A 27424-nucleotide genomic window follows, 5' to 3' on the forward strand; every position below is an offset into this window, starting at 1 on the left:
CAAAAGATCTGTCACCACGCCACAGTCCACCTAGCCACCCTACCCCAATCCCACCCACTCCACAGAAAATCCAGTGGATAGCAAAACACAATGTCCAGACTCACCGATCATCATTGCATAATCTCATCCACACCTTCCAAGTATTCCCGAATGATGTAGAGAAAATAGAGCCATCAAACCACACGAGAATACAGGAAGAACCGATCTATAAGACAAAAATCGCAAAAAACAAAAAAGATGCAATACGAGAACATGAACGACTCAACGATGTGATCCGAATCTACATGGATGGTTCAGGATACAAAGGTGGGATCGGAGCAGCAGCAGTGCTGATACGAGAAGGACATGAACCACGCACATTACGATATCACTTGGGACCAAACGACAAACACATGGTATATGAAGCTGAAACCTTGGGAATGACCCTAGCCGCCAAACTCCTAGCAACAGAGCAAAACATAATCTTCCCAGCCTCGATTCTACTCGACAAACAAGGACAGTAGCGACTTCATCCCAGGACACTTCAGGAACATGATCAAATCAATCTCGAAACGACAGAATGACCAAAGGGACTTCGACCTCACCGTACACTGGGTACCAGGACACAAGAACATAATCGGCAATGAATTAGCAGACTGTGAAGCCAAGAAAGCCGCAGAAGACCCACAGAATAACAGCCCGACACGCAAGCTGCCCAAATACCTGCAAAACAAGCCACTCCTATGTAATGCCCCAGCACTAAGAGCTGCACAAAAGGTCAAGGTAAAGGAAATGTGGAAAGCCCTCTGGACAAAGTCCCCCTGATACACCTGTACCCATGAAATCGACCCATCTATGCCCTCTGCCAGATACCTCAAACTTGTCAATGGCCTCCCCAAGCGACACACTAGCATGTACATTCAGCTTCGAACACGACATATTCCCCTCAATCATCATCTGCATCATATCAATAAAGCTGACTCACCACACTGCCCAATATGCCCAGGAACAAACGAGACCATCCACCACTATTTATTCGACTGTCCTCAATATCGCAATGAACACCACATCTTTGCGAACACCACCTGATGAGACACATTGTCCATAACCCACATCCTAACCTCTGACAAAATCACACCACACCTCATCTGATACGTAAATAGCACAGGAAGATTTAAACCAACATTTGGCGAACTATAACATGAATAAACGAACATATCGAAGTAAATATGTAAAGGAAACACACCCAAAACGACACATACCCACAACCAATGGCACTACCATTATCATCATCATCATACTCTATCACAAAAAGACCAATACCGCACGCTGATGTCATTGACGGGACAAAAGAAGACACGCTACTAGAGGAATTATCAACAATGTGTGACCAACAATCCAGACCATCACCACGAAGTTATAAAATTATTCTCCCAAAACCTCTACTAACATTCTTCTTACCTGCAGCGTTCTTAATGTGCTCAATCACCTAGTGACAGAGTATGAGTCTGCAATATAGATGAAAGCACACAACCCACCCCATATAAGAAAGACAGTTGATGACAAGACAATGTCCGACATAGGGTCTATGACCCTAAAGGACCACACTCTGAAGCAAAAAAAAAAAAGGTCAACTCCAGTGGAGTGCACAATAACCAGATTAGACAATCCCAACTCTGTTTCATAAATGGTATTTCCCTCCCTATGTGCAAACACATCTTCCATAGCTTCAAGATCTAACTAGTGTGATGGGTTCAACTGCTGCAATGAATTGGGGTAAGGATGTCCCCCATGGCCAAGATACATTATATATCTGTGATCCTGTAGGATAGTAGATTGGTAGAACTTGCCATTCCAAAGTTAAAGGTTGTGGAAGGGGTTGTGCTGGTGGGCATTAACAGCATATGAGGGACACCAAGCATGCTCTCCTGAGCAGGACAGACAATGAATAAACCTGTCCTCTCCTTCACAATCCTCACATTTCCCATCATTGATCAACTGTTCCAACTCCAATAACACTGAAAGATATTCACTATGCCAAGGCAAGTATTTCCTAAGGAAATCATTTTGGGTCTGTAATGTTGGCTAGTTTTCAAGAACAATTATTTCAACAGAACTCACTTTTGTCTTTCATTGGATACCATTTAAGCCTCCTGTCCAAAAATCACCATATATCTCTCCATCATAATCGACCAGTGAATAATCTTCAATATTCTGGTGGTGTTTTTGTTTCAACAGTAAGGTTGGCTCAGCCTCACTGTCATAGTCTTCATAGATAGATGAAGTATCCGTTTCTATCCATGAAACCTTTTCCCTTCGAGTTTTAGATATGGTATATGTCACTGCAGGCATTGACTCATTTTCCTTCACCAAACATCCAAAAAACATTGAATTAGAAGATAGAAATTTCCTTGAATTGTGTAACAAAACATTGAAAAAAAACAATCAATGTATTGAAGATTTTCTGTATGCAAGACATAATATAAAAATGAGTCATTTTCCCTCAAAAAACAGTCTCTATTTTTCATTCATCATTCCTTAAATAACAATTTACAATCATGTTAAATTTTTTGCCTCTGTTTTTCCAATGTTCTGTGTATCAAAAATTTCAATTACTTCATCATGTTCACCATATGTTTGATCCAAGAACATTAAAAAATAATATATGAAGGAACATGATCAATTTTTGCATCATGTCCCACACACAGAAAATCATTGAAACATGAATTACTTTTTTTTAATGTTTTGACAGACAAAATGAAGGTACACTGGTCCAAGTTGCAAGTCCTCTATGGCTTGTATACACTTGCATTTTGTTGCACCTGCCCGCCACTCCCTGGTAGTAGCTATAGTTGAAAGTTGTGTTCAACAGTAAAAGTAGACCAAAGAGAATTTGATTACTCGATACATTAGTTTGGACTCTGGCAGAATTTTTCATAGAAAAATTCCGCAATTTTTGAGCTACCAAGGCCCACCTGCCCTCATGGCTCATCGTGGTCTCTCTCCACAGGTTTGAAACAATGTTTCGGGTCGCAAAACCCTTTGGGTTTTGAGCCCAAATAGCTACACATTCAGGTTACAATGTTTTGTACACAGGGGAATAATCTAGCTCTGCATGGAGGTCTGCCAAGGCCAAAGTGGCATGATGATTTCTTCCTAGACTGACCAGAAGATCAAAAAGGGATAGGGATCCATTAGCATCTCTGTGGCTAAAGGTAACATGATTAGTAATAATTTCAAGCCCTGAAAAGATTGAGGGCCAAGAGTCCACCAGAGCAGGGTTCTTTTTTGATCAAGGGACTTCTTTGATGACCTCAGAAAATGCAGAGATGCCAGCTTGAAAAAGATCTGGTGCTACAACTCTGGTAATGGTATTCCATAGAACTTCTGATATTGTCAAGGCAGCTAACCATTGTTGGACCTTCTCCGATTTGTAAGACTCTGAGGTCACCAATGGATCCACTAGTTGCTAAGAATAGAGTTAAGCCTAGATCCAATATATATAACAAGTGAAAATACAATACCTGCCATCTTTGCATGAAATATGCAGGAGCTACTGTAATTGTACCAATCCCAAATTCCCCTCTTTCAGCTGGAACCATATAGCCATCATCTCTCCAACTTTTTTTGATATCTGAATTAGGATCAACAGTTTTAAGGAGGGATTCTCTTAAGCCAGTAGTGATATGATTAAGATGCTCCTAATTAATTAATCAGCCCTAAGGGAAAATCCTCAATCAGAAACATACTATATGAGAAGCTGTCAAAATATCAGAGAGATAAACCACCAAAAATTTTCCTTGCCTATCTATAACAGTTGTTGGAACTGAAATTTTGCTGAGCACAGCCTCAGGGAAGAACTTCTTCAATCTCTCTGGTTCAGCAGTTGCTGACCCATCCCTATTGGGTTGTGATAAATTGACCTTGTCAGCATATTGGTCTACATCCCAATTAACATTGACTATAATTCTCCATTAAATTTCATGCATAACCCTAAATATTATCCCCCTTACTGGGGTTGACCATGGCATGTGCAATAGTCAGGGTGGCCTAGTCAATTTCATATTCGGAAATTGAGGTATGATCAAAGTTCAAAGTATCACCAGATGATGCCAAGCATTGATGTAGCTATACTGCAATTCTCATTCTTGATTCTCTCGGTCATTAATAGCTGGCTGCAATTACTACAGAACCATAGTTACCTAGCTTTATGCAGCAATTCTGTTTGAACTTGGCCATTTTTTAGGACCCCTAGTTCAGATGAGTTGCCCATTATCTCTCTGGTCCTCCTGTTAAGACTTGCCAAAACTTCAGCTGTCTGGCTTTTGACTTTGTCCATGAGTGAAAAAAAGTGAACCAAAGTTCTTGCACTCTGGACTCATGTTGATTGAATTTGTTGTGATATAATTAGAACACATGATGCAATAAGCCTGATACACCCTAAGTAAATTTAAAATTGGACCATGTATAGCTAGTCTCCTCTAGTAAAGTAAGTTTGATTATCTATTGTTTGAGCCTCACTTATTTCAGATGCACACCTTCTATGTCTATAAGTGAAAGAAAATGGATGGTTTCTGTAGTGAACACATCATTTTCATGAAGATCCATCTCCTTTCATTCATAGATATAGAAGGTGTGCATCTGAAATGAGTGAGGCTCAAACAATAGATAATTAAACTTACTCCACTATAGGAGACAGTAGACAATTAAACTTACTTTAATTGTGGTGTTGTCAGTGAGGCTGACTAGACTAGCTAGGCTGGCTCTACCTCACCGAGAACACCATCTATGAAAATGATTTGCTCACAACAGAAACAATTCACTTTCTTTCACTTATAGACATAGAAGGTGAGCATCTGAAATGAGTGAGGTTCAAACAATAGATAATCTAACTTACTCTACTAGAGAAGACTGGCTGTTAGATTGAGGTATTCTCAGTGAGACTGGCTTAACCTCACTGATGACACCATGGGTGCAGCTGCCCTGCCCCTTCATGAAAATGATGTGCTCAGAACAGAAACATTGTATTTCACCCTAACTATACAAAAATAATTTATTTTCATTCATGGACATAGAAAGTGCACCTCAACCTCACTATTATATAAGCTAATAAGGATGCCATAGGGGGGGGGCCTATGGCATGCTAATTAGCACTGGATCTCCTAATCCTCGCACCCCATCAGTACCACCTAGAATAAAGCCTTAATTCCCTTTGTGGATTTTCCAAGAACGGTAGCTTATGTGAGTATGTCATGAGGCATGGCCTCAGGAGCACTGGCTGACTATTACCACCTCCCTTGGCAAGGTCCGTGCTGCCGTTTATATTGTTCTCGCTGCATAATTAGCCTTGCTCGCCATCGTTGTCGTCAAACTCAACTAACTACTTTGTTTCTTGACCTTTTTTCTTCTTTTATTATTGATATACTCATTTATATACATGTGTTCACAGTGCTTAAATGCTCTCGCTCACTGTCTTTCATGTTGTGCTGGGTAAGTTTCAATTCTCATGTGACTTTGTTGATATCATGCCTCACCAGTATACTCATGCCATCTGCTGTGCACGCCTAGACCACCCCACTGCCATCGCTGGCAACAATGAGGGCCTTCCCTACCATCTACAATGCCTCCTGATCCCTGCTCTCTGTCTTCCATGTTGTACTAGGTAAGTTTCGACTCACATGTGACCTTGTCAACATTAACCGTTAATAATACCCAATCATACTTAGTGATACACTGCCGCATACCATCACCCACACACACAGCAAGCCTTGTTTTTTCCTCCTCAACTTCTGGTCATTATGTTGTGTGTCATACTACTAGTGAGTTTGTTTCATTGATTAGCATGTGATGATGTTGATGATCTGCTGAGACTTAGGAAAACTTTTCATTCAACTCCTTAGCAATACACTGCCGCATACTGTCACCCATCCCACAGCGAGCCTTGTTTTGTCCTCCCCAACATTTGGTCATTGTGTTGCGTGTTGTGCTACTAGTGAGTTCATTTATTAGCATGCGGATGCTGCTGATAATCTACCGAGACTTGGGAAAACTTTTCATTCAACTCCATGCCACTCCCACTATTGCCACCACTAGCGAGTATCTTGCTTTTTCTCCTCAAGGCCATCAGCATCTAGCAGGCCTTCAGTATGTTACCCAAACCACTCTAGTATTGGTACTTGTACGATACTTTACGGATATTCATATAGCAGCACAAAGTCACGATGTATTAGCAAAGTTGCAATGCACAAGTATTCTATCTATGTTCAATTTGAAGCAGTCCCTCCTGCCTGATCAGTGCGCTGTTTCGATCCTCTTTTGTGCCTTTATCAGAGCGTGTCTTGCGGGCTTTCTTAGCAACAGAGACCTTATCCCCTCCCATGCCTGAAATACCCGAAATGATGTGCATGATGCCACCATCTACTTCGTTGTGAGCTTGCTTTCTTTGCATAGGTGCAGATTCGGGTTTAGCATACACTGGCTGTGAGGTAGATGCAGGCAATGGATCCTCACCTAGACAATGCCATAGTTAGAATCAAATGATGCTGTGAGACCAGGATACAACACATAGTACCGTCATTTGCACCTTCCTCTGTATGTTCAAGGTCCTGATTGAATCTAGCCTCTTCCCATTCTTGCCACTCTGCTGCCGTTAACTTGCGAAATTTTGTTGCACCAGACATAAATGCATTATACACAATTTTAACCTCCACCATCAAGCCGATGTCCCCAGGACTTGCAAATTTTGTCAGTGGCCAGTTTTCAAGAACTACACTGTGTTGTGCAATAATGTTCTCATCAAAATTTACATAATACATCCTGGGGATGGGCACCTGCATTGCTTCACAAAGCTTATTAAGGGTAAGTGCAGATGTCCTGCTTTTAAGTTGAAGGAAAGACTTCTTGTAGTTAGAAATGACACCTGTAGAGCAATAAGTTATAAAAACACATGAGAATAAAACAATTTGTACTGGTAACACCAGAAGTACAGTAGCCTTCAAGGCGTGTCGCAAAGTTGGAGGGTGTCTCCTTGAGAGCAAGCTGAAAGAAGTCTCCAACATGATCATCTGAAAGGTAGACATAAGGACGATTATAATGGTCCAGGTCCCCTCGGACAGTAATGAGGGCAGTATGACATCCAGTCCTTGCAGAGAGATTTGCAAGCTGTGTATAATATAAGAGTGTGCCTAGAATAACTATTTATATGTACTGTTTGTGTTACAGAGTCTAACGTAGCACGGATGTCATAAAAGGCACTGATGGGGACATTGTGGCTCTTTAAAGATTTGTTGTTGCGATGTTCTTCTAAATCTTCCATAAGGTCCTTAGTTGCGTCAATTTTCTCTTGCGGCGACATGGCATTCCATTTCCCAGCAATTTCATGCCCAACCTCAGTAGCCTTGACATGTCGCTTGTTGGGTTCTCATCCTGTATGATAAATCAAATTTAAGCAACATCAAAAACAAAATAAATTACCTGCATTCATTGCCTTGACCTCAGAACGAAGGAATGCATTCCAACGTGTTGGTTTTCAACTCTTCTGCTTGGTGTGTGTCTGTTGTAAAATCGCCTCAAAATGATACTTAACTGTCCTGTCAGGAAACATTTCGTGCAACTTGACAGCTTCCTGCATGACCAAGTCCTGGGCATCTGCGAGGGCATCCTTAAATGCACTTTTGTGAGCTTTGTGTTTCTCAGTAAGTGCCTTCTTTTCAGCCTTAGTGCGGAGCCACACTTTGCATTTCATGCAGTGATGCCAGTGTCCATGAACTAGACTCGGTGACTTTGATGTAGCGCTGGTGTCAGCTGGGATCCAGCATCACAAAGAACAGAGAATCACAGTGGGAGGTAATGATGGGTGGTAAACTTGAAGCAGTGGATAGGCTCGAGCTGATAGTGCTAGTAGGAGACTTATGGTTGGAGAGAACAATGGGCAGTGGTGAAGCTGTAGGTAGGCCTGAGCTGACAGATTGAAAGACGGAATCAGAGGAAGCATGCAGGTGAAGCCGGTCCTAAAACACAGATGAAAGTTGCTCTGAAACTTGTGAATGATAAGAAAGAGTCAATGGTATGAAAAGGACGAACATACTATCTGCATGTTGAGTCGTAACATGATGCCTTCGAGGAACGGACAAGTGACATGTCTTTGCAGAGGACTCAAAGACGACCTGGTGTTGTACAGCAGTGTGTGTTGACTGAGATGAAAGGTTGTGCTTGATGTTGCAGATTGACTCGGACTTCCTCTTAAGTATCACGAAGCTGAGAGTATTTATTAGGGTGTTGAACTTCTGGAACTCGCACATTTGAGGGTTGTTGACCTGGGCGAGAGCCATTATCCTGTAACATTGATGGAATGAGTATTCTGCAACACAACAGTACTCGAGACATACCTTTGAATAAATATACCAACTTTCTGTCCATAAATGATGCCATAAAACTCATTTTGATCGGGAAAAAAGTTCACGACATCCTTGGATGATGTTAAGAACATGCTCAAGGGTCGTATCTGAAGGGCTTGGCTTCAGCTTGTGCGCTGCGCCCCTTACCCGAGTACGTGCCCCTAACTTCTGAGGGCTAACAGATGATGTCCGGAGTCCGGAGTCCAATGCGTGGGAATTCCGGTGGACATTCAGAAACAAGTGATAAGACTAATCTGGACAAAGTCCAAACTAGAAAGGAAACAGCAGAGGATTACCTAAGGTAGAGGCGGAGGTGGTAAGTCGATAGGAGTCAATCCTAAGACTGTCAGAGATGACGAGAAGAGACTCAAGTCGAACGGAGGAGAGAATGAGTAGAATCTAAGATAATATTCAAACTGAGGAAATACAGAGACTTTACAGGGTTTATATACTATGAAGGACATAACAGAGAATCAGTCAGTGCAGTGCGAGGCTATGCGAGGCTATGGACGGAGCATGTGGAACGCCTAACACTAGTCTATCAGAACTTAGTAAAATGAAGACAGAAATGGGTGGGGGACAAAAAATAAAGCACACTAACTGATAAGGGAAATACTAAAGGGAAAAGGCACAGAGGATAGAAGCTAACCGGATCCAGAAGTCCAGAAGTCTGGAAGTCTGGAGATGATTGTGTGATTGGTCTGGGTCCAGAACATGGGATATGACAGATGAAGCTAATGCATGGACGATAGAACTAGCCGAATTTTCCTCAATAAATTTAACAAGTGAATTCTGGAGTTTCATGACATGCTGTGCTTGGTCCTGCAAGAGACACTGGATAGCTAGTGGGAAGGGAGATGTATCAATTCTGGATGCAATTAATGGCCTTTTGAACATGTCCGAGTCAATGAGATGAGTGAGATAAAATTAGGAAAATCGAAACTCACCAGGAGTCTTTTATGCCAGGGGAACTACCACCAAGGACAGCTACGACCAACTTCAACAAAGACATAGTGAATGAGAATAGTAGTTGTGAGGATTGCTGATAAATCAATTGATAGATGTGTTGTGATCTGAGTGATTGGAGCCATACAAACAACTCATCACAATATTAGGTTGCAGTCATACTAGTAGTATGAGTGTCTCTTGTCATGTAACATGAACAATAATTAATATTAAGAGTCCTTGAGTACTTGCATGTTGGTTTCGTCATCCCAAGGTTTAACCTCCAAGGTCACAACAGACTATTTGGAGGCAGTGGTCATAAGCACCACAATTATGACTGCTGCCTCCAAATAGTCTGTTGTGACCTTGGAGGTTGAACCTTGGGATGATGTCATAAGCTAAACTTGAAAGCCTGCTCAGCAGCAGTGCTTGTGCTAGGCGAAGTTGCATGCTCTGCAGTATAAGACTTGATGTGAGAGTACCAACTGTATATCACCATCGGGTATCAAACAAATTTGCTATGGTAACTCGGATATGTAATTGAGTAGACCTCCTACTTCGCCAGCAATGGCATCATCTTCCTTGAGTCCTTCACAATCATTGTTCTCATCTGCTTCTGCACTCTCATGCTCCAAATTAACTAAAGGCTGCAAGTTGATAGAGGTTTGTATGTCATCTGAAGTGTTCTTGCTGACACCAGGGGTCGAGGAGCCTATAAATCTATCAAGTGAATATAAGTCTTGCAAATGAGCAAGTACATGGGCATTGATGTGCAGCTGGCATTGGCAGAACTCTTCAAGTGCTCCACACAAAGGATCACCTGCAATTTTGGCCTTGGATATGACCTGAGCGAAGTGCCTTTCTTTATCAACAATGGCAGTATGTAGCCGTTGACTTTCAACATTGCAATGGTGCATTTCTTCATGGGCGTGCTTGATGTGAAGGCTCTGCTTCATCACTTCACGTACTGCAGGTTCAGCCCAGTGTTTGGTGTGAATGTCCTGATGTGTCTCGCATAAAAGGATGAACTCTTCAAGGAAGTTATAGTGTGAGACTTTGGACCAGTCCAGTGTGGGTGCCGGTGGGTCGAGGGAAAGAGCAGCTGCATTGTAGGACTTGACAGCATTTTGAATTGCCTTGTAGCGAGCCTGCAGTGACTTGGCAATATGTGTGCGCATGTGATAACCTTCGGAACAGTTAGCAGGTCTCATATACAAAACACATTACTGGCCCGTTTGAGAAATATTCAGTTTATGGAGTTCGAAGAGACGAAGGACTACAAGTCTTTGAAGATTATCGAGTGCACGATGATATTCGCGCTGCGACATATACTTCAGGGTGGTGAGGTACTGCTGATCTGCCAGTTCCCATCGTCAAGCTATTCCCATCTTCAACTCAAGTGCAATGACATCTTGCAGGATCAAGTCATAACATTCATTAGTGTGTCGGCGCTGCATCTCTAGTTTTCGGGTCTTTGAGAGATTGGTAGAGTAGGAAGTGCCAGTGGTTGATGATGCGACAAACTCGTAATTTACTGGTGTAGCATTCAGGAACAATGCAGAAGCATTTTCAGCAGCAGCTCTGAACGTGTCATAAAATTATGGCTAGCGAAACTCAAATCTATCGCAAAACTTACCTTGCTTCCCTGAGTTTCTGAAGAAGCTCAACATATGCAACGGCATGAACACTCCACTCAACTTCATGGCCTGCTGTAGCAAGATAATGTGATTGCTCCAGAGACAAGGTCTTGATGTCATCATCAGAAATGCCAAGCAAAACCTTGGCTTCCCAGACAGCGACTCCCTGCTCATCAATGATCTGGCATGCTTGAACATAATTTCTGTAAAGCATATTACCAAGGTTGAGATACTTGTCCTCATCCCACTGCTTGAAGAATGAGTCTATGTGGACACAGCGGTTGAATGCTGAAGCATAGCGAGTGACGGCAGCAAGTTGATTGGATGAACTAAAGATGCATTCCATGGTAGCAAGATCTTTGATTCCCATGCCTTTGATGATGTTAGGGTGGTTTTGATCTGGCACGTGTAGCTGTGGGTATACTCATGGAATGCGTCAACACACATACGGCATTCAGCATCCTTGAACTTCTGTGCTAATGCGCTCGAGGCAATTGTTATGGCAAGCTTGCAGCCAACATCATATCCAATCAAAAGATGTGGTGCAAGGGTCTCAAGAGCTTGGCTCACAATAGCTAGAGGGTACTTGAAACTAAATTCATACATTATGAGTAATAAAACAAAATGGGGGTCATCACACATACAGTTCCCCACTACAAATCATGTCTGCAATCCAGAGTATGAGACCATGATGGCAAGCACTTGCAAATATCCCCATCTCTTCAAATATTCCCCAGGATTTATTCTTCGCATCTGCTGCAGCAGCTTTCCAGTTGTCAGTGCATGATGACATAAGTTGCGACATATTGGAAGCAGCAGGGTCCTCTACTGTAAGGTTGAGGTTCTCATCATCTGATGATTGTATGTGGGATGGAGATGCATAGACTTCAATATAGTCACTTTCGAGGTAGTAGTTGCTTTGAAACTTGCGTGTATCGCTGACTTCACAGTGTCCAAGCAGTGCCATGTGTGATAGCAAATTGTTGCCATCAAACACAATCATACAGCAGTAAATGAGTTCCGGTTCATCTTTCAGCTGGAAGTTTACGTTAGAATATATCCAATTATGCCAGATTACACACCTCATATGTGCATGGCGGACATGCGTTAAGCACACGCCAGTCTTTGGTATCACATCCGAGGGCCTTTGAAACTTGAATATCAATGTTGCGGTGGATTGTAAGATAAATGTCAAAAGTATCAGCAAGTGCAGTACAAAGTTCAATATCAGATACAATACTAATCAGAATTTCTATAAAACATACATGATATATATCACAAATCACCTTTGCGAATGCCTTGACACTGAGCGAAGGTTTACACAGGTGCAGATGCCTGTAAAGTTCAAGAGTTGACAGAGAAATGGTGATGGTTGGAGAATGGGGAGTAGCACCCAGATAACCATTTAAAACTAAGGCTTTGGCAGCAGATTCAACAGTTGGTGCACAGCAGATGTTGGCGGTGGTGACAAGTGTGTATATGTTGATGACATTAATCAAGAAATCGTAGGGACAGGGTTCACTTTCTTCAGGAAATGGTGAATATTTCCACTTAAGATATCCAGAGGTGAGTGTGTCGACCATTGGGGTCCAATTTGCATGAAGGCAGATGAGATGTTGGCGCCATCCACGCTTATCCTTGTATACATGCCACCTGGATTGGTTGTAAATTGTAAATGAGCGACACAATAAAAAATGATATCACTTACTGACTACCAATGAGGTCTCGCACAGTGAACATGAAGGTCTCATTGTCTTTGAGGTCATCAGGGACCGTTTCCCATTGAAAATCATCATCCACGGCACTCATAGTATCATCCACTCCAGCAGCCACGCTGTCCACAGGTTCATGTTGCATGTCAGCGAGTATTGTTTGAGATTCGGTACTGAGTCCTAAAGCCAGTGTCAGTCTGGCAAAAAGTGTGGTGATTGACTCTCTTACCTGTAATATTGGCCTTGTACCTTGCTCGTCTGCACTGTTGGTCCTCAATCTGCTGTGTCTGCGATAACACCTTGGATGTGAGCCTTGCAGTAGACCTGGTCAACCCAACAACAAGTTGCACAGCACGAGAATTCCTTGCAGGAGGCATTGTAGATGGTAGGCCCTCACTATTGCTGTTACAGTAACATGGCACGAGTCCCCCGCCAGCAGACAGCCCTCTGCCACCCGCACGGCTATAGACAATAGACGATACCGGAGCCTCACCAGCTCTGTAGACGACAGACGACGATAGATGATGATAGACGATAAGCGGCAACTGCCGGCTTAGATAAGCGGTCTGGACCGCACATGACATGACATGACGACATAGGTCTAGAAGACCTATTTATGTTATCAAGATAGAAGGCAAGCCTCGTGTTGCCTCATGTACTGATAGAAGGATACCACGTGGATCCTATCTACGATAGAAGCCCGCCTCATGGACGCTATCTCTGACTCATGTAGATAAGCAGATTAGAACCCAGCTTCGAGCTGAGCTTAGATACGATAGAGTAGCCTTATATAAGGTCGAAGATTACAAGTAGACGTTCCTTACTTTAATCTTACTAGGTACAACCCAGAAACTAGTCTAATCAACTAGGTTTACCCTTGAACTCCTTGTCCCGCTAAAGCTACCTGCTCGACATCGACTCGTACCTTCAGTGACGCCTCTCACTGTCTGTAAACCCTGCTATCATCTCAGCATAACCCCTCGTTAACCACCACGAGCTACGTTCGAGTACGCAACCTTTGCTTGTCTGTAAAGGCCGACGACTCTCAGCACTCGGTACCACTGTCGTGGTTGTCGCTGTTTAGATCATCCTAGTCGCACACGACCGTTTGTCGTAACAATTGCCAGCAATGGCAGCGGGGTGGCCTAGGTGTGTACAGCAGATGGTGTGAGTATACTGGTGAGGCATGATATCAACAAAGTCACATGAGAATTGAAACTTACCCAGCACAACATGAAAGACAGTGAGCGAGAGCATTTAAGCACTGTGAACACATGTATATAAATGAGTATATCAATAATAAAAGAAGAAAAAAGGTCAAGAAACAAAGTAGTTAGTTGAGTTTGACGACAACGATGGCGAGCAAGGCTAATTATGCAGCGAGAATGATATAAACGGCAGCATGGACCTTGCCGAGGGAGGCGGTAATAGTCAGTCAGTGCTCACGAGGCCATGCCTCATGACATACTCACATAAGCTACTGTTCTTGGAAAATCCACAAAGTGAATTAAGGCTTTATTCTAGGTGGTACTGATGGGGTGCGAGGATTAGGAGATCCGGTGCTAGTTAGCATGCCATAGGCCCCCCCCTACAGCATCCTTATTAGCTTATATAATAGTGAGGTTGAGGTGAGAAAATGGGCATCTAAAATGAGTGAGGCTCAAAAGGTAGACAATCAAACTTACTTTAATTGAGGTGTGGTCAGTGAGGCTAAATTTTCAATACTAGGGAAGCTGCATATCATAGCAGGTGCATGTCACCTTGAATCACTCTCACTCTCACGTAACTTAATTTTTGGGCAAAAAGTTATGAGTCACATAACCAGAATATGCCCATCAAAGGGTAATACATTTATGCTAAGTCCTACACCAAGGAAAGTATACAGTGCAAGTCAAAAAAATCAAGATAAAAAAAACTAAGGTACATGATGCAAGACAGGGATGGAGGGGCCCTCTTCATCCTAGCCTTGCACCCTACAGTAAATGAAGAAAAGTAAAAAAGTAAACTAATAATCAGCCAACTATAGTGATAGTCAGTATGATATTGAATATTAAAGTGACACTTACCATATTAAACAAAACAAAAAAAAGATGGCAGGTGCATCAAGTGCAGATCACCAAAACTATGGTGAAAATCAGTATCATCTTGAATATTGGAACAACACCTACCTATACAAAACCGCTACCAGACAAAGTGTGAGAGCAAGCTAGAAAAAGACACCATTAGTACAGAATAGACTTGAAAAGACAAGAAAAACAAGCTGGAAAAGTCAGTGTGAGAGCAAGCTAGAAAAAAAACACCATTAGTACAGAATAGACTTGAAAAGAAAACAAAAACAAGCCAGAAAAGTCAATGCAGCATACAGAACTAGAGAGTAAGTTAGTATAGACAGACATATGAAGATGCCAGTCCCTGGGGACATGGACAGCCAAGAATGTATCTAAAAAACTAAAGACAAGTCAGCCGCTTGGCGGAATGAAAGGACTGACCTTTGAGGCGCCCTAGCTAATCAACAACTGAATAAACAAACAGTTAGTGATGTGAAGCACTGTAAAAAGACTGACCTCAGGTGCACTATCAAAAAAGTTTGATAGTGTGCCAGTTATTAACCACAACAAGTATACAAATAATTAGTATTGGAAAGCGGTTGTAAAAAGTACTTACTTGATGACTTGATATAACTGCAGCACTGCCTTTGACTGCTTGCAGCTGCAGTCTGCAAGTAGCCAAAGGTCAGATGCACAGAAGTGGTGGGGTAAAGTAAGATGGGTGGCGATGGTATACATGGTTGAAGTTGAAACAAACAAACCATGGGAGAAATGTAAATGGTTGATGTATGGTTGGTTGATTTGTTCTTGTTTGCCAGATGTCACGTGCACATTTGTGGTTGGTTTTTGGTCCACAAATGTGTTTCTTTCGTGTCAACACTTGTCTATTGTGAATGCTGTAGGACTTGGAGTCCTTGTGGCCTCATAGAGGTCTATTTTCCAATGCATGTTGAAATGCTAATCATTACCCAAATCATTCCCTATCATATCTGATTCAATATGGACCAAACCCGAAAACATCAGACATTGGACATTGGACTATTGGACATTGCATCGGGTTTCACATTGGCCTATTGGATATCGCACACACTCATCCTACCTATGTCCAGTCTCATTGCGCTAGCCCCACTTACTTGTTTTCACATCCCTAACATTGTTGACCGCATTATTACATGTATTCCCATAGTCTGCAGTACATCATGTCTTATTACATAGGACATCAGACCCGAAATATTGCCCTACTACTTTCGCCTATAGGGTTCCGTATTTCTACGTATCTACATAAATATTGGACTCCCCATAGCATCATCATCATCCAAGTAGAGGAGAGTTGTTCTCCGATGCTTAGGGGTCAAACCTGATATTTCGTAGTTCTTAGTTGACATTGCGAATATCATCGTTCCTTCACTGTCCGCACCCGTCATCGTTATTATTGCGCATACCACTCGCTTTCCTGATGCTCACTATTAGTTTCCAATACACCGAATCCAAACCCAATAACCCAAAACCCAAAAACATTGGACCCAACACTTTTGCATCAGACATCATAATTATAGCTTCAGACATTGTTTCCCATGCTTGGATTATTGACCCCACATCACTCACTGACCCCCCAAACTATTCCCAGACCACAGACCCCTGGGTCAAACACACTTGTCTCACCAAGTATAGCAGACTAGGCAGTGCAAGACCACAACATGAAGATATCAGTTTGGAGCCATCTTTGTATAGCCCCACTCTGTGTTGTATACCTGCAATGTGTCTTCTTTGTCACTTGTAAGTTTATTTTGTTTTTGTGTGACTCTGTGACATACTAACTACTATTTCAGGCCAACCTTTCCTCAACACGCATGTTTTGTGGATGTGTCTCTATTGTGAACACGTCTCTTTTGTCACTTGTGAGTTTTTCTTTTGTTTGTGACTCTGTGACATACAAATTACTATGTCAGGCCAACCTTTCCTCAACGCGTCTCCTTCATCACTTGTGAGTTTTTCTTGTTTTTGTGACTTTGTGACATACTAACTATTATTTCAGGTCAACCTTTCATCAACACATGTGTTTTGTGGATGCATGTTTATTGTGAACGTGTGTCTTTTGCTACTGGTGAGTTTCTTTTGTTGTTGTGTGGCGCAGTGGCACACTAACTACAATTTCAGCTTAACCTTTCATCAATGCGCATTTTGTGGACATGAGTCTCTTGTGAACATGTCACTTTGGTTTCTGGTGAGTTTTTGTTTCTGTTGTGTGGTGCAGTAGCATACTAACTACAATTTCAGCTTAACCTTTCATTAACGTGCATTTTGTGGATGTGAATCTCTTGTAAATGTGTCTCTTTTGTTCCTGGTGAGTTTTTGTTTTTGTTGTGTGGTGCAGTAGCATACTAACTACAATTTCAGTTTAACCTTTTGTCAATGCACATTTTGTGGACGTGCATCTCTTGTGAACACGTCTCTTTTGTTACTAGTGAGTTTTTGTTGTTGTGTGGCGCTGTGGCATACTGACTACAATTTCAGGTTCTCTATCATAACACACACCAAAAACACTGCAAAGAAGTGTACTGGTGGCTCAGTGCCGTGCATACACCTCAAGATACTCAGGACTGCTGCTAAGAGCCTTTCTAGAGGACAGCTGGATGGAAGCCAAAGTTTGGAGATGTCCAAACTGGTTCATCACAATGAGGTGAGTCTTTTGTTTCTTGCTGTATGTGTGCTAATGTACCTTCTTTCCCCCAACAGTTCTGTATCCTCTGCCAGGATGGCTCTGCATCATTTAAAGAGAATACTCTCTTTATGTGCAACCACTGCCCCAAAGTGATGTGCCACCTATGCATGCGACTCCCCTGGGCACTGAAGACATGATCCTTGGCGAGGACATTTCTTTTAGATGCATATGTTGCCACATTGCGATGGAACAGTAGGGCACACCCTACTATGTAAGTGTTTTGTTTTCATTATCTGTTCATTCACAACTAATACTATAACAGGGCTTCTATCACACTAATGGTGTCCCGATCCTTGAGTCTTTTCTACAGGTCCACACTTCCCTTGAGCTCTCATCACTCGCTGAACTTTTGGCTGCACCGGTCATATTCATACATCTCATCCTTGTCGACTTCGACACTATGGCCAGCCCTCTCTCCTTGGCTCATTCATTCCTTCAGCCCTACTTTACCAGTGGCAGCATTGAATATCACGAAATTGCCTACAACATTGTCTCTGATGTGTCCGGTTACTGCAAAACTGTCCGTCAAATTATCAAGGACCTCAAAAACATGTTTGTGTGGGAACATGCAGTGGTTGGTATATCAACTCACACTGACAATGATTCAGGTGACCCATTTGCCGGGTACAGTTTGGATGGTGAGAAGCACTATGCTGGCACTCCAACTGAAGATGTAAGTTTTTAAAAAAAAAAAATCCTGCAGCTGATTACTAACTACTGACTTGAAGTTCTTGGATGGTATCTTTAGTCTATGGCAATCTCTCCTGGACCATGCCAACGAAACCTACCTCTGGCTCTTGTGCTGTGGTGCAATTGTCAACAACAGCGATTCATTTGCAGGATTGCAATGCACAGTACTTCAGTAAGTTCATTTACATTACATTTATTATCTTATCTGACATTCTAACAGTCACAAGCTCTCTGCCACAGTTGCATTCAACGCTGCACATTTTCGACCATCTTTTGTGTCCCATTTGCTCCTGGCATTCACTGAATAAGTCCTTGTGGAATGTTGCCCCATTGTCCTTGGATTTGGTGACATGCTGGCTCAAGCTTACAAACTTGGTTGCCACACTAATGTCTTTTTACTGACACCACTTGAGGGTAGTCTGAAGGTCTCCAAGTTTGTATGGGCTGATGTGAACTTCCAGCCTTGGAGTGGCTTCCTGTCAATCCAATACCCAAGCTGTTGGTGGACTAATTCTTGGAGGTCAGTCTTTGTTAGAGGTTGCAAGGATAAGGTCTATGTCTTTGAGTGCAAGAATGACACCTACATCCAGTCTTTCAGCTTCAGACCTCCTGAAGGTGCCACCATGTTGACGCTAGGTAGGAAGCTAGAGTGTTCATGGATGCATGTACCTTTGAAGTCATTGTTGACTTGATTATGTACATTTCTTACTTTGGTTACTCAAATTTTGTCACTTCATATATATCTTAGCTTTAGACAATAATGTTTGGTTGTTTGTGAATGAAACTTTGGTAGATGCACTTTGTGGATTTTAAATATAGTGAAAATTGTCAACATAGATGTCACATGACTATATTTGTAATGTTGAGTTTTTCAACAATGAAGTCTTGTCCAACAGTACATTCTGCAAACTTGTACTGGCCTGCATCCCTGTTATTGTTATTTGTCAGATATAATGACCAGCTGGACTCTTGTTTTTAACAATGTGTTGAATGAACACAAGGATTCCTTTGTAGCAGCCAAAGGAAATTCTATCATCAGGGCTCACATCCTCAAGACAATCAAAGATGCTATAGGCAGCAGTGAAGCAGCCAAAGACCCTTGTATCATGCTTCCTGAGAAAAATCTGCAAAAGGTGAGCTTTTATAATTGTGTTCTATACTAATCTAATCAATACAGGCTGTTCGTGCCTATTATTTGGACTTTCTGAAAGATGATGAGGATCGTAAGGCAGAGGAAGAGATTATTGAGGGAGAACTAAGGACAGATCTGCTTCAGATGCTGTGACTGTAGAGATGGTGAGACAGAGGGAAGATGATAAGCCTGAGGATGCTAGGAAGTACAAGATAGAATTCTCTAGTTTTGATGTTGTCCAAAATTATTCAAGGATGAATTTGCAGAATATGACAAGCAACACAGAGATACCTCCAACTCAAAGTCTATGGGTCAGAGGACAAGATTGGCCTACATGTGGCACCAAGCCATGTCCCCTGAGGTCAAGAGAGAGCTCGAGCGAGTTGCAGGAAAATGGAACCAGGAAGGACCTCCTGCAGACACCAAGGACAGGTATTTTTTTCCTAACATTCTATTGGTATACATGCTACATAACTCAATAATACATCAACAGATACCATACTCGTAACTAGAAAAAAATGATGGAGAACTTATGGACATGGTCTGGAGAACTATGGGATTGCATGTTGTCATCCTTGCAGCCTATGACCGAGGTGAGGGAAAGGCTCCTGGAACTACTGTGTAAGTGTTTTTGATGCTTCATATTGTTAATAATGACAGACTTGTTTCTAAAGCTGAGAGACTTTACCTCGAAAAACCAAAAAACCTTTCACTCAGGTGACCAAAGACTATCGGAAATAGGCAGAACATGCTCAAGATTGTCTTGCCAACTGGCTTCTTGAAGGAGAATATGGTAAATGTATTTTTTAATTTTTTAATTTAATATGATAGCTAAAAGTCTATCAGCCGATGGAGAGGATGATGATGAAAATGATCTCTCAGATCTAACTGTTGAGGTCAATGATGATGATTATCCTTGCCTACCCACAGGCTTTGGATCTCTCAAGCTCAAGCACAGGCAACAGCTTATTCAGACTGTCTTTCGAAAGGCCTACAGTGAGTTGATTTGTCTTATGTGATTTTATCATTTACTCACTTGCTCTAGCTGTTATCACCAACAATCCTCGGGCTCCAGTGCCCTGGGGTGAGATTTCTAATAATCCCAATTACTACCTTGATTCAGGATGCATCCCTGAGAATGTTGTTATTAGGGATCCTTCCTACCTGCAAAAGGACATGATCACTGTGATATACTCCCACTGGAAAGATTGTACTAGTCATGACATGCTGATTGTACGTTTTGTTGGATATAGGCAAGCTGATTTCTATGATGCTCACACTGAGAAGGGAGCTGCAAAGGGTAAGTCAAGAAAGAAGCCTGCCTATGTTGAAGTCTCTTCAGATAAGGAAGGACTCTTGAATAAGGTCGCTGATGATAAAAGCTCTTCAGATGAAGATGAAGTCGAGGTGGAGACTCCGACCATTGCTAATTCCAGCCCCAAATTCCATCTTGCTAGGGACATGGTCCCTTACCTCAAGTCTCTCTCTACTGTCCCTTCATATTCATGTCTTCTTACTGTGGTTCAAAAGCTTCCGGTATGTCAGATTTCTTAACCTTGTGATTTTACATTGATTTCATCTTTTCTAAAGCAAAGAATAGATTCAAAGTCAAGGAAACAGCAACTTCCTGTCTGGGCTTCTTGGACATGGTCTCAGGCATATCTGCCTCAAGACATCTATGAGAATATGAAAATCACTTCAGCCACATTGGAGCATTTGAGTAACTACTAGTTCAATTCTCATGGATGGGGCATAGTTGTGAGCCTGGAAATCGGACCCCTACTTCATGAGTGTCATCATGCTCAGGAGTATGAAGCCAATGAAGCTGGAGATGATGTATCTGACTACTTGGGTAACTCTATCTTGGGCATCCAGATGGGCGACCAGATTGAGGAAAAGGTCATAGGGATAGGGGCAGAAGTTGAAGTTATGCTGAAAGATGAGAACCTAGAGTTGTTCATTGTGAGGCAAGACATTGAGAAGAGGCATTTGGAGGGGAACAAAAAGTTGAAGGAGAAAAGGAGAGTTGAGGATGAGAAGAGGGTCGAGGAAGAAACAAGATTGGCTAAGAAAGCAAGCAAGGTGGACACCAGGGTGAGAAAATCCCATGCCAAAGGGAAGGGTAAGTGGCCTGCTATAAATGTGGAGGAACTATCTAAGAAAAAGGTGAAAGTTTTTTTTCCTGATCCACCTTATCATTTTGCCAGAGACAAAGCACCTCCAAAGAAGTACAATGTCTAAAATATTTGATATATCATTCTATACATCTTGTATTATAATAGCTTAGAGTTTATTAAATGTTTTATATATCTGTACTTGAGATTTAAAGAAATATTCAAGATAACACTGGCCATACATGTTTGAATATAGGTCACTACTCATGCAGCCGGCCCATTTGCACAGACTGCACAACCAGGCCGGCCTTCATTGGTATGGGTCACTATAGGTATAGCCAGCCCCCTTTACACATTATAGAAGTGGGCCAGCCTATAGGACTATAGGTCATAACCTATGCAGCCAGCCCATTTGCACAAAACATAACACTAGGACAGCTGGTATTGATATAGGTTACTATAGGTGTGGCCAGTCCCCTTTATACATTGTAGAAGTGGGCCAGCCTATAGAACTATAGGTCATAACCTATGCAGCTGGCCCATTTGCATAGAATGCAATACTAGGCTGGCCGGTATTGACCTTTGGGACAGCTATTCCTCTTCATATATACCAGGGGCAGACTGACAGAATCTTAGGTTATTCAAAATTCACTGTACACTATCAATGGCTATAACTAGATATAGAATATGTATGACCTGGCCTTCATAGTGTACAGTGATTTTTGAATAGCCCAAGATTGATGCCCTAGCCATTGTATATATTTTGCAATATTCACAGATTCACCATCACAGTGATATGCAGAGTGAGGATGGCTCATTACCTCTACATGTATGTGTTACAGTTTTGTGGGTCACAACTGTACTACTAGTGTATTGCACAGATTTTGTAGGTTTTATATCATTTTTTTCATTAGCCTTTATCATTAGTATTCAAGTTGGATCAAAGGTAATAACCTCATCCCAATCCTTTGATCCAACTTAAATACTAATAATATTTGGATAGTTTAGTGGGTGACTAGATTGAGGTCTTCATCTTAAGAGCCTTCAAACCATACTGATCCAAAATTGTTTACATCACACTGTATTTTAGACATTATCATTATTATGTACTGGAGGATGGAGGTCTTCAAGTGCCTTCAAAACCATACTAATTCAAGAGCTATCATTAGCCCCTACAGTGTTTGGCCTATCTGTTATTTATACTAGAGTCACTGGCCTGCACATATTTTACATAGTCAGCCGATCCTGGGTATACGTACACTGGCCAGTGTCCAGTAGACCAGGTTTTACAGTACCATATGACTGAAAGATGTGTGAATCCTCAGCAATGGCCCAATGAGCCTAGTATCTGACCCTCACCACCATAAAGCCTTTTTCCTCTATTAACCACACTTCATCTTCCAGGTTGGTTGGGTGTAGATGCTCATCTTTGAAATTTCCATCCATCATGAGGGAATGGGAGTATAGCCACTTTGAGGTAGTGTTGTATTCATTGGACAAAGTGACATTGATTCCTGGCTGCAAACATGCTAGGCAGAACAAAGCCAGCTCACCATCATTCAGGTCTCTCTGCTTGTGGCTGAATCTGTTCCACTTTAATAGCTTTAGCTGGTGCCACTGTCTGGCAACTCTCAATAACTCCCCATACTGGTCCTACTGAAATATTTTTGAGTCAGCAATAACCCTAATGGAACAGAATTTACTGGCACTAAATGAGGGAACATGTTGGATGTGATTTGCCTGAGTTTGCTGTAATAGTTCATACCCATTCTGCACTCCAGGTTGCCCCGAATAAAATTGTCTAGCAATGCAAAAGTGAACACAGTCTTTGGGTGAGTAAAAGATGCTGGAAATAGGCCCATTTCGAATAACTGCTTGTCCATCATAAATACATTGGGGTATTAGCAAAAACAGATTGACATAACATAATCCCCGAAGTGTCGACTACTGTCATCTGACATCTGCCTGACGTCAGTATGTTCACTTCCAGTGGTCCTTTGTGGATAGTTGGATCTCTGGACCCAGTAAATACATCCTCCATATCATCAATCTCTTCCAGCACTTCTATATAAAATTCCCAGAAAATCTTATCTCCTTTGGTGTCTCCTACCTCACTCATTCCCAGAGTTCCGAAGGCCAAGGATGCAGCTGATCTTACCTCATCATCAGTGTCTTCCCATTCCCAACAGTGGTGGGGGCATTGTTGTCCTCTGTGGCCAATGTGAATCTTCACCCCTAACTTGGTAAGAGTCGTCTCCTCAAAGAAATCTCTGTTCCATTGACTTATCTGGTGGAAAGGAAGCAAGGAATGCTGAGTCTGGCAGCACCTCATGCAGAATATGGGCTCAGCTAGACAGTCATGGCACTTTTGTGTTCCATCTCCATCACACAAGCAGCACATCCTGTTCGGAGGTGGTGCCTCACATTCTAGTAGGATCTTCAGATAATCATGTGTCCTCAAAGTCCACTGCCGAAGATACTCGTTTGGAGTCTAGTATTTTCAAGTGGGATGAGCCTGATATCAATGAAATTTGGTAAACTTTGACTTGCCAAGGTTTTTCTTTTTTCTTTCTTGAGCCCTTTGGAAATCAGATGGGATTGATGCTTCCTTAGTCATCATATCCTCCATGAAAGTCTTCAGAGAACCTATGCATCAATCCATCCGAAGATTGTTTGGTGGGTAACTTAGTGAATGATGACTGCACTGATTTGCTTGGCTTCATATACTCCACTGGTACCCACTGACCATTGATGCCACGAGTTATTCCTTTCCTACTCCATTTCACCACATGTACAGTTCCAGGAGGTGTAACTTCCTTTGCCTTTGATTTGCCCATGTTGAGGTCTGTTAAAGTGATGTGATGGTTGATATTTGATCTGGGATTTTCATAAATGCCTGTTATGAACTTTCCTCAATTGGCTCCTGTTTGACTTGTTATGCTACATTGGCTCAGACATTGTAAGGATGTTAATACAACAGTAGGATGGATCCTATATGTATCAAGTCAATCAAATGTATTGTAAGGTAAGGCTTGGGATGTTTGCTAAATGTCCTTGCACCAGGCAATGCTAGTCTAGTTTGTCCAGGCCCGGTTTCATGTAATTGTGTGTCCCATGGATATTAATAATCTAAACTGTAAACAACCTTGCTCAAATTAAACTTTTCTTTGAACCTTCTCTCACACTTCTATCTTGTTCATATTCACACATTTCAGTCATAACAGGGAGCAACTTAGAGTCAGATGAAGAGCCTCTGAAGCAAGTGCCATTAAATGAAGAAGAGGTTGCTGTTCTGGAGTCATATTTGGAGCAATGGGACTTGGCTTCAAGTCAAGAGAGAAATGTGATCTGGAAGGATGCCACAACAGAAGCTCGGCTGAAGGCGCCCAAGATGGATAAAAATCTCTTGAGGTCCCGAAAGATGGTGAGCTTGTCATGCCATGAATTGTAGATAATTGTTGACATTATTAATATCCAGGTCTACCGAAAATGGCTGCAGAATCATAGAGAAAAAAAGAAGGATACTACAAGCTTCTATCAATCTCGGGAGGAAGTGGATGTACCGTATGGTGGTGGGAGCTCTCCCGAAGAAGGAGCTTCTGAAGAAGATTCAGAATGACACTAGAGTAAATCCCAGTGAACCAGAGATGATGAAACATTACTCAAGGTATCTGATGGACATGGTAAATTCTCTCACCGAGAAGGAGATAGAAGATGCTACCGTTATGGCCAGGCAATGGAATATGCAGGGAGTCCCTCTGGATGTCCAAGCAGATACTGCAAGGTGGAATAGTGAGGACTTGCTCCAGTATGTAGCAAGCAAAATGTTTAAGAAAGCCGGAATGTGGCTGTTCATCCTGTCAGCTTGGAAGGATGAGGAGGGGAAATTGATGGTTTCAAGGTAAGTCAGATATATCGGTTTAGTAGAGAGAATCATGGGTCATGCAAATCCATAGTCATAATCACAATGAGGAGATCAGCCACAGGGAAATTTTCGAGAGGATCCATGATTGGAAGGAGATCATGCCGGAGTAGAAGTCATATGTATCCAAACAGTTTTGTGAGCATCAGCAGACATTCTTGGAAGAAGGCCAAGCTCACCGGCATTAGGTGAGGAAGACAAGGAAATCGAATCTGATGGCGTCATTCAAAAGGGCAGGAAGGACAAGATTTATATATTACAAATAGGGGATGACAAATTTCTGGTCCTTCCAGACTTCTCTGAAATGGATTCTGAGACCTGGAAAGCAGTTGTCTGAGCTTTCTTGAATTGGCATTATTGTCAGTGGAACACATCTGAGCCTTATGTCTATCTAACTTGCATCTGCAGAGGATTGCAGCAATGACCCAAAGGAACCAGTGCCCTGGAAGGAAGTGATATCAAGACAGGATGAGTGAATCCCTCCTCCATACCTACCGGAGGGGAGGAAACTCCAGGAACAATCCCGGATGACTTGACATGAAGCTACTAAGCTCTTGGAGTTCTGGTATGACCGACAGGAAAATGGCTGGGACACCATATTTGAATTCCACAGGTGGTGGAGCAAAGCCAAAAAGGAAGTCAGACCTCTGGTGAGATGGCACAGCAAGCGGGAAGTTGTCGCCAAAATGGCCCAACTGCCAACAAAGGGCAAGCAAGTGAAAAGTGGGGCTCAGATGAAATCTCGGAAAAAGTCAATGGTGCAGGCGACTGCTCAGTCAGATAGTTCTGAAGATGCAGATGCTCAAATTCAGGGGCATATAATCAAGACTGACAAATGGCAGGTAGGAAAGACTTGTCTAAGCAAGAAAGTCAGAATGTCAATGGACGTTGCTGAATCAGATCATGCCAGCGAGTCATCTTCCGATGAAATCGAGATGACAGCCCTGGTGAATATGCATGGAAGGACATCAGGCAAGGGAGGCTCACTCCTACCACCACCACAGAATATACAGAAGAAGACCCACTGCACTGCATGGACAAGGAACATGAAGATCGGGTCCAGACAGAGAAACCATGGCCTCATCAAAAAATGGTCATCCAGAACAACACAAGGCCCACGCTGGTCAAACAACCAGATCATGGACATCCAACCAGAAGGTCCCAGATGGATGAGCGCTCTGCTGTGCCTGATGCAACCAGAATGACAGAGCCATCAGCTTTCCAATACCCACAACCTCATGTCGACAATCCCAGGAGAGTGGGACTGGTGTAGGTATACTACACAGAGTGGGGCTATACAAAGATGGCTCCAAACTGATATCTTTATGTTGTGGTCTTGCACTGCCTAGTCTGCTATGCTTGGTGAGACAAGTGTGTTTGACCCAGGGGTCTGCAGTCTGGGAATAGTTTGGGGGGTCAGTGAGTGATGTGGGGTCAATAATCCAAGCGTGGGAAACAATGTCCGAAGCTATAATTATGATGTCTGATGCAAAAGTGTTGGGTCCGATGTTTTCAGGTTTTCGGGTTTGGGTTTAGTGTATCAGAAACTAATAGTAATGTGATAGTGAGCATTGGGGAAGCGAGTGGTATGCGCAATAATTCTGATGATGGATACAGACAGTGAAGGAATGATGATATTCGCAATGTCAACTAAGAACTATGAAATATTGGGTTTGACCCCTAAGCATTGGAGATGATTCTCCTCTACTTGGATGATGATGATGCTATGGGGAGTCCAATATTTATGTAGATACGTAGAAATACGGAACCCTATAGGCGAAAGTAGTAGGGCAATATTTCGGGTCTGATGTCCTATGTAATAAGACATGATGTACTGCAGACTATGGGAATACATGTAATAATGTGGCCAACAATGTTAGGGATGTGAAAACAAGTAACTACGCACCTAGTGGGGCTAGCACAATGAGACTGGACATAGGAAGGATGAGTGCATGCAATATCCAATAGTCCAATGTCCAATGTCCGATGTTTTTGGGTTTGGTGCGTATTGAGTCGGATATGATAGGGAATGATTTGGGTAATGATTAGCATTTCAACATGCATTGGAAAATAGACCTCTACAAGGCCACAAGGACTCCAAGTCCTACACCGGCATCCCATCCCGCT

At 42.3% G+C, this 27424-nt stretch overlaps 7 protein-coding genes across 7 annotated transcripts; 2 read left to right on the top strand and 5 right to left on the bottom strand.

The window, feature by feature from the left end:
* Positions 1–3271: 3271 nt before the first annotated feature.
* F5147DRAFT_769754 (uncharacterized protein) lies at positions 3272–4005 on the bottom strand (the record flags this gene model as incomplete). The annotated part of the gene is made up of 4 exons (XM_041441069.1): positions 3272–3448; positions 3504–3680; positions 3729–3940; positions 3993–4005. 4 exons carry the CDS (start codon positions 4003–4005, stop codon positions 3272–3274), a joined length of 579 nt encoding a protein of 192 aa, XP_041297014.1.
* Positions 4006–6232: 2227 nt separating this feature from the next.
* F5147DRAFT_769755 (uncharacterized protein) lies at positions 6233–7333 on the bottom strand (the record flags this gene model as incomplete). The annotated part of the gene is made up of 4 exons (XM_041441070.1): positions 6233–6489; positions 6563–6898; positions 6966–7140; positions 7199–7333. The coding sequence occupies 4 exons, from the start codon at positions 7331–7333 to the stop codon at positions 6233–6235; spliced, it is 903 nt and encodes a 300-aa protein (XP_041297015.1).
* Positions 7334–9838: 2505 nt separating this feature from the next.
* On the bottom strand, positions 9839–13046 carry F5147DRAFT_743745 (uncharacterized protein; the record flags this gene model as incomplete). The annotated part of the gene is made up of 10 exons (XM_041439624.1): positions 9839–10506; positions 10591–10672; positions 10730–10901; positions 10957–11369; positions 11399–11549; positions 11602–11993; positions 12040–12610; positions 12666–12866; positions 12891–12993; positions 13025–13046. The coding sequence occupies 10 exons, from the start codon at positions 13044–13046 to the stop codon at positions 9839–9841; spliced, it is 2775 nt and encodes a 924-aa protein (XP_041297016.1).
* Positions 13047–16659: 3613 nt separating this feature from the next.
* On the top strand, positions 16660–21502 carry F5147DRAFT_758686 (uncharacterized protein; the record flags this gene model as incomplete). Its single annotated transcript, XM_041440410.1, has 21 exons — positions 16660–16701; positions 16753–16821; positions 16852–16941; positions 16995–17011; positions 17232–17397; positions 17636–17650; positions 17702–18017; positions 18048–18112; positions 18168–18301; positions 18548–18765; positions 19078–19262; positions 19307–19352; positions 19528–19693; positions 19811–19882; positions 19922–19978; positions 20100–20257; positions 20307–20494; positions 20549–20561; positions 20604–20797; positions 20852–20981; positions 21018–21502. The coding sequence occupies 21 exons, from the start codon at positions 16660–16662 to the stop codon at positions 21500–21502; spliced, it is 2826 nt and encodes a 941-aa protein (XP_041297017.1).
* Positions 21503–22716: 1214 nt separating this feature from the next.
* On the bottom strand, positions 22717–23258 carry F5147DRAFT_569827 (uncharacterized protein; the record flags this gene model as incomplete). The annotated part of the gene is made up of 2 exons (XM_041430970.1): positions 22717–23028; positions 23079–23258. The coding sequence occupies 2 exons, from the start codon at positions 23256–23258 to the stop codon at positions 22717–22719; spliced, it is 492 nt and encodes a 163-aa protein (XP_041297018.1).
* A 311-nt stretch (positions 23259–23569) lies between these two features.
* F5147DRAFT_551332 (uncharacterized protein) lies at positions 23570–23743 on the bottom strand (the record flags this gene model as incomplete). Its single annotated transcript, XM_041430410.1, has 1 exon — positions 23570–23743. A coding segment is annotated over one exon (174 nt), but the record flags the coding sequence as incomplete, so codon positions are not given.
* A 746-nt stretch (positions 23744–24489) lies between these two features.
* Positions 24490–26502, top strand: F5147DRAFT_649680 (uncharacterized protein; the record flags this gene model as incomplete). Its single annotated transcript, XM_041433361.1, has 5 exons — positions 24490–24511; positions 24591–24799; positions 24854–24939; positions 25043–25276; positions 25911–26502. 5 exons carry the CDS (start codon positions 24490–24492, stop codon positions 26500–26502), a joined length of 1143 nt encoding a protein of 380 aa, XP_041297020.1.
* Between the last annotated feature and the right edge of the window lie 922 nt (positions 26503–27424).

Source organism: Suillus discolor, assembly GCF_016758755.1.
Source record: "Suillus discolor strain FC423 chromosome Unknown F5147scaffold_8, whole genome shotgun sequence".
NCBI lineage: Eukaryota > Fungi > Basidiomycota > Agaricomycetes > Boletales > Suillaceae > Suillus > Suillus discolor.